The sequence below is a fragment of the Staurois parvus genome, unplaced genomic scaffold (assembly GCF_062004578.1).
Source record: "Staurois parvus isolate SC_StPar_1 unplaced genomic scaffold, SC_StPar_1.0 ptg000081l, whole genome shotgun sequence".
In the NCBI taxonomy this organism is placed as follows: Eukaryota; Metazoa; Chordata; class Amphibia; order Anura; family Ranidae; genus Staurois; species Staurois parvus.
In genome coordinates, this window is record NW_028317877.1 from 7,441,448 (window position 1) to 7,454,351 (window position 12,904).

A 12,904-nucleotide genomic window follows, 5' to 3' on the forward strand; every position below is an offset into this window, starting at 1 on the left:
GGGGCACTTTAACACAGAAAGGTGTTACTGGTTAGACCACCATGTGAAAACAGATAGGAAAATCAAAAACTAATGCAACCACATCTAATGATTGGTACAGTGCAATATTACATTTCTGATTTTAGCTTTAATACACCATTTTAACAAAGAACTTAGCATTCAACACTGACAGAGCAGATATATGCATTCACCAGACATGCATATGGTTACTACTATTAAAATAAGTTTGTATGTGTGCTGGTGTACTACAACACAATGATTTAAATAAATATGTAAATAAATATGTATCTTTTTTTCCTTCTAGTTCCCAAAAGCGCATTAACAGGTTCAAAGAGTACATTAAAAAAAACATATAAACCAATTTTATTCTACAGTCTTGATTACAGTGAAATAACATCTATATGGTTGTTTGCAAGGAATTCCAGTCTAGGCAACAAACAGTTAAGACTCTAATAAACTTTGAAAACAATACCTCTTGCTGTATATTTTGTGAATTATGATGAGGCAGTTCTTTCTCTAAAAATGCTTGCTGGCTGTCATCCTGGGATGGTGTAGCAGAGTTTTCTGATTCAGACATCATCTCCTGGGTTTCCTGAATAGCTACCTGGAGATCCAATAAGACCACAGGAATCAAAACACTGGCTGCAATGGTACTTCTACAGTCTATACAGCTGGAGAGGAAGGCATCATGCTGCTGTCTACATTTGCTTTTTTCAGCAAGTTAAATCTTAAAAAATATAGCAAATGCAAGTAGGACTATGTTCAAATAGCTGGTATACTGTGTTTCACCAGCAAAGAATATTGCATGCAATTTCTATTGCTTCAGGAAAGGGCTCTAATCATGGGTTCGATCAGACTTTTTCAACCAGGGTGCCTCCTGGTGTCCCCAGGGGTGCCTTGGTAAAATGCCTTAACCACTTGCCATCCAGAGGATTTACCCCTCTTCCTGACCAGGCCATTGTTTGCGTTATGGCGCTGCGTTACTTTGACAATTGTGTGGCCATGCAGCGCTGCACCCAAATGAAATTTATCTCCTTTTTTCCCCACAAATTGAGCTTTTCTTTGGTGGTATTTGATCGCCTCTGCGGTTTTTATTTAAAAAAAAAAAGACAATTTTGAGGAAAAAAAACAGTATTTTTGACTTTTTGCTATTAAACATGTCCAGAAAAAAGAAAAAAAAAATCAAATTTTGTCAAATTTCAGTCAAAAAGTATTCTGCTACATATCTTTGCTAAAAAAAAAAATCCCAATATGTGTAAATTAATTGGTTTGCGTGAATGTTATAGCATTTATAAATAGGTGTATATAGTGGGATTTTTTTAAATTTTACTAGTAATGGCGGTGAACAGCAACTTATAGAGGGACTGCAACGGGCATTCTGACAATGGGGGGAACTGACTTGGTTTCACTGACATTCCCAGTGACACCAATACAGAGATCAGTGCTAATAAAAAGCACTGACACTGTACTGATGGCACTGGGCAGGAAGGGGTTTAACATGTGGGGCGATCAAAGGGTTAACTGTGTGCTGTTTTACTGTGTGCGCTTCACTATAAGCACACTGCTATGCATGGCTCTGCTATGCAAAGCCATACATAGCAGTGTGCAGGAGCTGACAGGGGAGAGAACTAGGGATGCACCAAAAAATTTCAGTGGCCGAAAACACCCCTTTTGGCTGTCGGCGGAAAAAAAAAAAAAAACGATACAGGTGCCGAAAAAACCCCGACCCTCGCCGCCGCCGCCCCACCCACCGTCACCCGGTACTTCTCAGCCTTACCCGAGAACCCATCAAAAGATCCCGGCGCTGGGCATAGAGGTGAGTGAAGGAAAGATGGCCTCCACACACTCTATGCCCTTGGAGGACCGGAGCGATGTCACTTCCGGTTCCTGACTTTTTTTTAAAGCACTAGATCAATGCTTTTTTTTTTTTTTTTTTTGATCCAATGCTTTACATTGCAGAGGAGAAATGTGGGGTCTTATTGACCCCATATCTCTCCATAAAGAGGACCTGTCACTAATTATTTCTATCCAAGGGATGCAAGCATTTCTTGTGATAAGAATAAAAATGATTAAAAATTTTTTTAAAGGGACAGTGCAAAAAAAAAATTAAATAAATGTAAAAAAAATAAAGTTTAAAGTGCCTCTGTCCCCCCGTGCTCGCACGTAGTGGTGAATGCACATGTAGGCCATGCTCACATATGTAAATGGTGTTCAAACCACACACGAGGTATCACCACGAACATCAGAGCAAGAGCAATAATTCTCGCACTAGACCTCCTCTGCAACTTTACACTGCTAACCTGTAGAAACGTTTAAAGCATCACCCATGGAGATTTTTAAGTACCGCAGTTTCATGCCATTCCACGAGCGTGTGAAATTCTAAAGCAGGACATATTGAGTATCTATTTACTCACCATAACATCCTCTTTCAAAGTGTATTTTTTCCCAAAAAATATATATTCATTTTTAAAAACTGCGCATTTCGGTTTTCGGCCAAGTGCATTTTGAATTTTTGTTTTCGGCACCAGAATTTTCATTTCGGTGCACCACTAGAGAAAACTGTATTTTTTACTTACAGTTCTCTCTCCATCAGTAATCCTCCTCAATCACCGGGTGCCGGCGAGTAATCACTGGCCGGGACCCGATGATTGACAGCCGAGGCCGCTAATAGCGGTGCGGATTAGGACGTGCGCACCCTATCAGGTAATGCAATATCACATATACGTATATATACAGTGGGGCAAAAAAGTATTTAGTCAGCCACCAATTGTGCAAGTTCTCCCACTTAAAAAGATGAGAGAGGCCTGTAATTGGCATCATAGGTAGACCTCAACTATGAGAGACAAAATGAGAAAAAAAATCCAGACAATCACATTGGCTGATTTGGAAAGAATTTATTTGCAAATTATGGTGGAAAATAAGTATTTGGTCAATATCAAAAGTTCATCTCAATACTTTGTTATATATCCTTTGTTGGCAATGACAGACGTCAAATGTTTCCTGTAAGTCTTCACAAGGTTGGCACACACTGTTGTTGGTATGTTGGCCCATTCCTCCATGCAGATCTCCTCTAGAGCAGTGATGTTTTGGGGCTGTCGTTGGGCAACACGGACTTTCAACTCCCTCCAAAGGTTTTCTATGGGGATGAGATCTGGAGACTGGCTAGGCCACTCCAGGACCTTGAAATGCTACTTACGCAGCCACTCCTTCGTTGCCCGGGCAGTATGTTTGGGATCATTGTCATGTTGGAAGACCCAGCCACATTTCATCTTCAATGCCCTTGCTGATGGAAGGAGGTTTGCCCTCAAAATCTCACGATACATGGCCCCATTCATTCTATCCTGTACATGGATCAGTCGTCCTGGTCCCTTTGCGGAGAAACAGCCCCAAAGCATGATGTTGCCACCCCCATGCTTCACAGTAGGTATGGTGTTCTTTGGATGCAACTCAGCATTCTCTCTCCTCCAAACACGACGAGTTGTGTTTCTACCAAACAGTTCTATTTTGGTTTCATCTGACCATATGACATTCTCCCAATCCTCTTCTGGATCATCCAAATGCTCTCTAGCAAACTTCAGACGGGCCCGGACAAGTACTTGCTTAAGCAGGGGGACACATCTGGCACTGCAAGATCTGAGTCCCTGGCGGCGTAGTGTGTTACTGATGGTAGCCTTTGTTACGTTGGTCCCAGCTCTCTGCAGGTCATTCACTAGGTCCCCCCGTGTGGTCCTGGGATTTTTGCTCACCGTTCTTGTGATCATTTTGATCCCACGGAGTGAGATCTTGCGTGGAGCCCCAGATCGAGCGAGATTATCAGTGGTCTTGTATGTCTTCCATTTTCTAATTATTGCTCCCACAGTTGATTTGTTCACACCAAGCTGCTTGCCTATTGCAGATTCAGTCTTCCCAGCCTGGTGCAGGTCTACAATTTTGTTTCTGGTGTCCTTTGACAGCTCTTTAGTCTTCACCATAGTGGAGTTTGGAGTGTGACTGTTTGAGGTTGTGGACAAGTGTCTTTTATATTGAGAACAAGTTCAAACAGGTGCCATTGATACAGGTAATGAGTGCAGGACAGAGGAGCCTCTTAAAGAAGAAGGTACAGGTCTGTGAGAGCCAGAAATCTTGCTTGTTTGTAGGTGACCAAATACTTATTTTCCACCATAATTTGCAAATAAATTCTTTCCAAATCAGCCAATGTGATTGTCTGGATTTTTTTTCTCATTTTGTCTCTCATAGTTGAGGATACTTTTTTGCCCCACTGTGTGTGTATATATATATATATATATATATATACACACACACATCACACATGCATACACACACGCGCGATTTTGCACACCTGTGCCGCCCTGTAACAGTATTACTGCTATAGGGCAGATGGGAAGCAGTTAAAAATGCCCGATAACTGTATACAAGCCAGCGGGCGGATAACCACAGGTTTTAATTTTGCACCATTAAAACCTTCTAGACACCAGTAACAACCGATGATGTCATAGGTTTATAAGGAGGACATCGGGCACTTGCACAGCATCCTTGTTTGCCCCTACCCTGCCTCTCTCAGTCAGCACTGCGGTCACATTAGCGGGGTGAGGGAGAGAAACAGAGAAGAGAAACACTGGAATGCTAGTCAGTACCAGTGTCTAAAGGTGTATTTGCTTTGGAAGTATAGATCACCTTTAATTTTGGGTGCCCTATGTGTGTAGATGTTGCTGTGTTATATTTGTTTTACATTTTAGGGTGAGGTGTTTCGAGATTAAGCAGAATTTTAAAGGGGTGCTTTGACTGAAAAAAATACTGGGTTAGATTTAGCTTCATTCAATGTGGTGCATAAGCCCAAACCACAAAGCTAATCAAGAAGGCAAAATTCCTTCCTTGCATACAGAAATTTGAAGAAAAATATCAAGATTGGAAAAAAATAGCAACCTATTTTAACCACATTTCATAATTTAGTCAAACTTGTGAAGATAAAGAAGGAGAAAAAAAAAGTGGACATTTTTCTATTTTCAGGAGCTACAGCCTCAGACTTCTGTGAGCATCTACACTTCCACACATGAGCTTCTTGGACGTATAATGTCATAACCTACCTCCTGCTGCAAATCCTACTCACAAGAAGGACTCTTTTCATTCCTTTTCCTGGTGGAAATCATACAGACAGCTGTTCAATGTTTGGGAGGTCCCAAACTGAAATTCCTTCATTAGAAGAGCACACAAAGGCAAAAAAATCACAAAACATTGGTGCAGATCATGGAAAATTCAGGGGGCATTGTTAGCCACAAAGATGCTACTGGGAGAACCATGACAACAAAATCTGCCCATCAGAATGTAACTATGTGAGAGCAGTGAGAGGTTCACTAACACCACCCCCATCCTTACTAGCCCTAGGAACAAAGGGCTCACCACCGGCAGATTTCACAGTGCCCAAATAGAGCCCAATACAAGACCAATGTACTGTGTCCCTCTCAGTCAGATAACAATATTAATGGCTCCCAGATAATGGAAAAGTACAAAAATAAAAAAAAAATAAAAAAAAAAAACTTTTTTTCTCTCCTTCTTTACCTTCACAGCCTTTAATATGTTTTGTTATACATGTGGCAATCCTGATATCTCACCACATGCCAAAAAGTCTTATAAGGACAGCATTACTTATCTTTTTCTTATATATAGGACCAGAAATGTTCTGCAACATTTTACACAATACATAGTCCTTTTACATTTTTTGTCTGGAAAAAAAGAAAAAAAGAAAAAAAAGATTTTCAATTTACAAGGGGAATTTACAAAAACTGGAACTGCCAGGACCTAGAGCAGCTGCACATGGCAACCATTCAGCTTCTAGATTTTATTTTCAAACCTTAACAAAGTGTTACTAAAGACGGGTTTTTATTTTTCCTAATTAAAGTAACAAACATATTATACTTAATGCGCCAAAGTTCCTGCAGCAAGCCGGTGGCAGGATATAGCTGTGGGGGATTGGGTTTGTGGTGGGGGGGTGCCAATCGTTGGGGGGAATTGGTGCTAGGGGGGTGACAGCAGAGTGGGGGAAGACCATTTAATAAAAAAATTTAAAAAAAAAACAGTAGCAGCGGGAGGTGGAGAGGCTGAGGACAGGGAAGTAGCGGCAGGGTAGTTACATTTGAGGTGTATAGCTCTGTACAGTGGCTTGTTAGCCGCTAATCAGAGCTATCTGCTTGTTCAGAGTCTGCTGAACAGTTCTGCTATAGGTTATAGCAGAGAAGGAATGGAGGTCCGTACAGTGTACAGAACTGGCAGTGAAAGGGTTAGCAAGCTGAAGTTAGAAGCTGATTGGTTACTATGCACAGCTGCTCCAGATTCTGTCTGCTCCAGTATTAGTAAGTTCCCCCTTTGTGATTTCACACTGTGCGTACTTCAAATGTAAAAAACAGAAGAGCACAATAGTCACCTTTTGAGCATGTTGCTGTTCCAAAAATTGATGGCGGAATTGTTCAAGATTTTGCTGCTGCAGATGTTCGGCAATTTGATGGAACAGAGAGTTATTCACAGACTCCGATGCAAGAGGGCTGAAAATATATTAGAAACTTTTGGTTAAATAACAAACATGGATAACAAGACATTTACCAGCTGTATTGCACAGTGTGTAAACTAGTTGAAAACAAAAGGAAATAACTGTATTTTAGTAAGCACATATTTTAGGTTATTGCAGTGTTTTCTTTGATGTGGCTTTTATACTTACATGCTAATTCTTGCATATTTCTGTCACTTTAGTCATGTAGATATTTGAAAATTAGCCATCAGAGGCAGGGTGGATTAGTTACTGCAACTACTCTGACTGCTTAAAGTGGTTCTAAAGTCAAAAGTGGTTTACCTTAAAGTGGATGTAAATTTCAGACATGAAATATGAACAAAGCATAGCCCTCTATAGCATGTACATGTCTCAATTAGGAGCACTTAGTGTCACTTTTGTCTGCTGCTTTGTTCCTCCGTTATCAGCATGAATCACTTCTGACAAGTTTTCCTGACACCAAGAGAAAAATGGTGGGGGGGGGGGGATAGCCTCAGCTCTGTTCCTGTGAGCTGTGTGGAGGGGGGGTGTCTCTTCCCTCCAATCAGCTATCAGAGCTTTCTTAACTGTGCTCTGCAGAGTATGACCTCAGCTCTCCACCCCCTTTATTCTGAACTCTCAGACAAGCTTTATAATTCAGCTCTTTGAACGGATGTAGAGAAGAGTATATTGCAGACGGACAAGGTATGTAGGAGGATTTGTTTCACCTATGTGTTTCACCTGAGGCCAGTCACTCCACTGGGTAATAAGGGGTTTACAACCACTTTAAAGCATTCCTTGTATTAGGAGAAAAAAAACATCCCACTAACCGTTCTGTCCTCCCACCCCTTAACACTTACAGTCAGGTCCATAAATATTGGGACATCAACACAATTCTAACATTTTTGGCTCTATACACCACCACAATGGATTTGACATGAAACGAACAAGATGTGCTTTAACTACAGACTGTCAGCTTTAATTTAAGGGTATTTACATCCAAATCAGGTGAACGGTGTAGGAATTACAACAGTTTGTATATGTGCCACCCACTTGTTAAGGGACCAAAAGTAATGGGACAGAATAATAATCATAAATCAAACTTTCACTTTTTAATACTTGGTTGCAAATCCTTTGCAGTCAATTACAGCCTGAAGTCTGGAACGCATAGACATCACCAGACGCTGGGTTTCATCTCTGGTGATGCTCTGCCAGGCCTCTACTGCAATTGTCTTCAGTTCCTGCTTGTTCTTGGGGCATTTTCCTTCAGTTTTGTCTTCAGCAAGTGAAATGCATGCTCAATCGGATTCAGGTGATTGACTTGGCCATTGCATAACATTTCACTTATTTCCCTTAAAAAACTCTTTGGCTACATTTGCAGTATGCTTTGGGTCATTGTCCATCTGCACTGTGAAGCGGCGTCCAATGAGTTGTGAAGCATTTGGCTGAATATGAGCAGATAATATTGCCCGAAACACTTCAGAATTCATCCTGCTGCTTTTGTCAGCAGTCACATCATCAATAAATACAAGAGAACCAGTTCCACTGGCAGCCATACATGCCCACACCATGACACTACCACCATCATGCTTCACTGATGAGGTGGTATGCTTAGGATCATGAGCAGTTCCTGTCCTTCTCCATACTCTTCTCTTCCCATCACTCTGGTACAAGTTGATCTCGGTCTCATCTGTCCATAGGATGTTGTTCCAGAACTGTGAAGGCTTTTTTAGATGTCTTTTGGCAAACTCTAATCTGGCCTTCCTGTTTTTGAGGCTCACCAATGGTTTACATCTTGTGGTGGACCCTCTGTATTCACTCTGGTGAAGTCTTCTCTTGATTGTTGACTTTGACACACATACACCTACCTCCTGGAGAGTGTTCTTGATCTGGCCAACTGTTGTGAAGGGTGTTTTCTTCACCAGGGAAAGAACTCTTCGGTCATCCACCACAGTTGTTTTCCGTGGTCTTCCGGGTCTTTTGGTGTCGCTGAGCTCACCGGTGCGTTCCTTCTTTTTAAGAAAGTTCCAAACAGTTGTTTTGGCCACGCCTAATGTTTTTGCTATCTCTCTGATGGGTTTGTTTTGTTTTTTCAGCCTAATTATGGCTTGCTTCACTGATAGTGACAGCTCTTTGGATCTCATCTTGAGAGTTGACAGCAACAGATTCCAAATGCAAATAGCACACTTGAAATTAACTCTGGACCTTTTATCTGCTCATTGTAGTTGGGATAATGAGGGAATAACACACACCTGGCCATAGAAAAGCTGAGAAACCAATTGTCCCATTACTTTTGGTCCCTTAGCAAGTGGGTGGCACATATGCAAGCTGTTGTAATTCCTACACCGTTCACCTGATTTGGATGTAAATACCCTCACATTAAAGCTGTCAGTCTGCAGTTAAAGCACATCTTGTTTGTTTCATTTCAAATCCATTGTGGTGGTGTATAGAGCCAAAAATGTTAGAATTGTGTCCATGTCCCAATATTTATGGACCTGACTGTACCTGTCTCCTCTCACACTCCACTGCTGTCCCCGGCTGCATCACTGCTGCTCGCTCTTATTTTGCAGGAGACACAGGAAGCAGCGCAAGCCACAGGCTCCTGCTGCTGTCAGTCAAATCCTGTGAGAAGGGAGTCGGGGGCGTTGTTGAGCTGCGCTGTGTATGTCTATAGACCCATACAGCCTGTCTTTTAAGCACCATATTGCTGATGGGTCACACAGAGGAGAGCACAGCACTGGTGGAGTGGGGGGGGGGATATAAGAGACCACTGTATATCAATACAATTGCAATCACTTTACAGATTATCTGAAGCCATTTTGTTTGCAATTTTGAATAAAGTAGCCAAGGTTTAAAACTGCTGTCATTTTTTTTTTTTTTTGCCATCGATCTCCCAATGGGGAGTTTTCCTGCAGACAGCACAGGAAGCGTAAAGAAATCTCTTCAAAGTGAGACAAACTTTATTGTAGACAGCTGTCACCAGAACAAGTGTCACCACTGAAAGATGTTTATTCCTGTTCTGGTGACAACCCAAACTTTTTGTTCTCCCCTCACTTTTGGTTCTGACAATAAAGGTCATCTTGAAAAATATAGAGGGTGCTTCTCCTTTGTAGGTACATAGCCTGCAATAAAAACATTTAAAAAGATGTGGCTTTGATACACTAACAATTGCTGAGATAACATACCAGCCACCAATAAAGTACATTGTTTTTCATGAACTAGCCAAATTACAGAGTTAAGCTGGCTATACACACAGTGATATTTGACTAGTTCATAATGAGCCAGCTTAAATTTGTTCAGTGGATGACCCTGTCAGCCGCCTCCTGCACAACATCCCTCAATTAAAAAAAAAAAAAATCAAAGGTGCCAGGTGGAAAATCATTGACTGAACAGCACCAAATATAGACACTGCATGTGTATTTTGACATCTTGTAGGGTCGGCTGCAAAACTACAATAGACACAGTGAGAAATGTGCGCATCCACGATACGCAGCATGAGTGGAGAAATCGGTTAGAATTTCCTTTCCTTCAAGTCTGCAAGAATCTACATGTGTATGATCAGCTTTTCTTTTTCTAAAGGAGCAATAGCAGAAGCAGAACTACGTAGTTGCAGGGAGCAGAGACTGCATATACAATGTGCAAATATGGCTGCCCTTATGTACATAACTAATGGAAAATTACACATAGACTGTTTTTAAATATATTAAAATGTATAAATCATTAAATATTACATCTACAAGAACCATGTGGAGATTGCTACTATGAAAAAGTGTATTACTTTGCTTGCTAAAACTGATGTGAACAATTATTTGCACCCTGCAAAGAACTGTGCAGTATGTTAACACTACATGAAAATTAGAAATTAATAAAATCTATCTTAAACCTTTTCAAAAGCACATTTAACTAGTGCAGTTCTACTTATGACCACTAGATGGTGGGATATTTTTTCTGTGCTGCTTTTATTTCTCCACTATATTCTGAACAATATGTAAAAACACTCATCAAAAATGTGTTCCAATAAACTTTTGTTCCAGTACGCCACCACTGAAATAAAATAATACACATAAGTTATCTGGAATACACAATAGGAATGCAATAATAAATGTCAGAATAAATACTTACATTGATGGGGTCTCCTTTTTTGGCTCGTCATTCTGCACAGTGTCTTCCCCAAAATCAAACCTGTCCATTAGTTTCTGAGAACAGAAAGAATTTGTTAAGTGTGCACATGTGATAATTTTTAGTATAACCTTCAGTGAATGCTAAAATAACCCTGCCACCACAGGTCACTTGCAAAAAAAATAACAGCCTTGTAAAAAAAAAAGAAAAACAGGCTGTAAACTTACCTTTCCAGGGGTCTGTGTCTTCAAACACCGCAGCTTCAGCGTTGCCCATCTACTGTAGATATTCAACACATTGTGTGTGTTGGAGCAGTGGCAATTTGCGACACAAGCAGTAGGAAAGGCAAGTACAGTGTCTCTTTTTTTGTGGGGACAGCGTCACTAATCAGTTCCTTGTAGGTTTGTGGAACTCTGCAGATGGAAGTATATGGTCATGCCAGACAAACTAAACATAAGTTAATAAGTGGCATGGCTAGTTTTTTACGTTTAAAAGGGATTTTTAACTTGGCTCATGCAGGGCAAAAAAAAAAAAAAAACTAGCTCCCAAGCAGCATATACTCACATTTCTTGCACTCGTATTTGGCTGCCGGGATCAAACTGAACTACCCAGCAGTTCTGGGTACGGGTGAGCAAGTGACCTTCTCCTAAGAAAGGAGTCTATAGTCTTGTTTAACCACTGCAGCCCCTGTGAAGTATTAGTATGTTGAGAGGTTGAAGTTGTTATACTGGGATGTCTGGTATAGTCATTTTCAGCTGGGGATTCCCTTTTTTGTAAAAGCAATGCTAGAGGGTAATTAGCTGCTGGATTGTGTTTACAGATAAAAGAAGGGGGTTCTAGAGCTGAACAGGGACCAAATCTTCCCAAATCATCTTTATGGTATAAGAAACTGGAAGCGACAAATATTTTGTCACTTCTGATTTCTCCACAATGTAAACAAGCCATTTTTGGCATGCAAAAGCATCTGATCATACCCATCTTGATTTGATCAGATGCTTTTAAGGGCAAAATGAGGACCTGTCAGTGGCCCATGCTATCACAAGGGATGTTGTTCATCCTTTGTGATAGCATTTAAAAAAAAAGAGAGAGTGTAAAATTACAAAAATTATAAAAATAAATTTTTAAAGCACCCCAGTCCCACTGTGTTCATGCACAAAGGCAGACACACATGTCGGTTGCACACATATGTGTAAATGGTGATCGCACCACACGTGAGGTATTGCCGCGAACGGCAAAGCGTCAGAGAAACTGATTTTTACATGTAGGAGAGAGGATTCATAATAGGCCTGGTCTTCAAGTGGTTAAAATCCATAAAGGCAGTCTGAAACTTAAACTGGCCCAACACTAGTAGATTTTCGAAACTATCTTTCATACAAACATACGTACGAAAATTCTAATCTGTACATCCAATGACATGTTGAATGTAGTTCAGAAGTACCTAAAAAAATGCTTTTAGCCAGTTCCGTGCCTCCCTATAGCAGAAATACTGCTACAAGGCGGCACCGGTGCACAAAAATCACATATATATATATATATATATATATATATATATGTGTGTGTGTGATTTTGCAGTACCGAGTAGGGCCATTCGAGCCTGGGCTGTCAATCAGTGCGTCTCGGCCAGTGATTACTCGCCACCACCCGGTGATATCTGACGGGTGAAAGAACTGTATGTAAACAATAAAGATCTCTCCCATCTGCTCGTGCACGCTGCTTTGTATGGCTCTGTATAGCAGAGCCATACCAAGCAGTGTGCTTACAGTGAAACACACACACAGCCCCTATAATGAAACAGCACACATTTAACCATTTGATCGCCCCAGATGTTAACCCCTTCATGCCCAGTTGCCATTAGTACAGTGTCAGTGCTTTTTATTAGCACTGATCACTGTATTGGTGTCACTGGGGATGTCAGTGAAAACAAGTCAGTCCCCCCCAGTGTCAGAATGCCCACCGCAGTCCCACTATAAGTAGCTGATCGCTGCCATTAATAATAAAAAAAAAATTCCAGTATACATACCATTTGTAAAACACTATAACTTGACGTACACCAATTAATTTACATGTGTTGGGATTTTTAGCAAAGACATGTAGCAGAATGCATTTTGGCCTAAATTTATGAAATTTTATTTTTTTAATTTTTTTTACTGGGCATATTTTACCACTTCCATACAGGGCACTTTTACCCCCTTCCTGCCCAGGCCATTTTTCAGGTTTCAGTGCTCTCACACTTTGAATGACAATTGCGCAGTCATACAACATTGTACC

The 12,904-nt window shown here is 40.8% G+C and overlaps 1 protein-coding gene across 9 annotated transcripts in view; it reads right to left on the reverse strand.

Moving 5' to 3' along the window:
• SCAF8 (SR-related CTD associated factor 8) overlaps positions 1-12,904 on the reverse strand; it is a 331,677-nt gene that overhangs the window by 227,348 nt on the left and 91,425 nt on the right. For all 9 annotated transcript variants that reach the window (XR_016311644.1, XR_016311647.1, XR_016311646.1 and 6 more), the window contains 3 exons: positions 10,640-10,713; positions 6,419-6,536; positions 473-604 (listed from right to left, as the gene is read on the reverse strand). Coding sequence is in view for 3 of the 9 variants with exons in the window: in XM_089669768.1 (XP_089525894.1) it covers positions 473-604; positions 6,419-6,536; positions 10,640-10,713 (324 nt within the window). In the remaining 6 variants the exon portion in view is untranslated. The remainder of the gene's footprint in view (positions 1-472; positions 605-6,418; positions 6,537-10,639; positions 10,714-12,904) is intronic.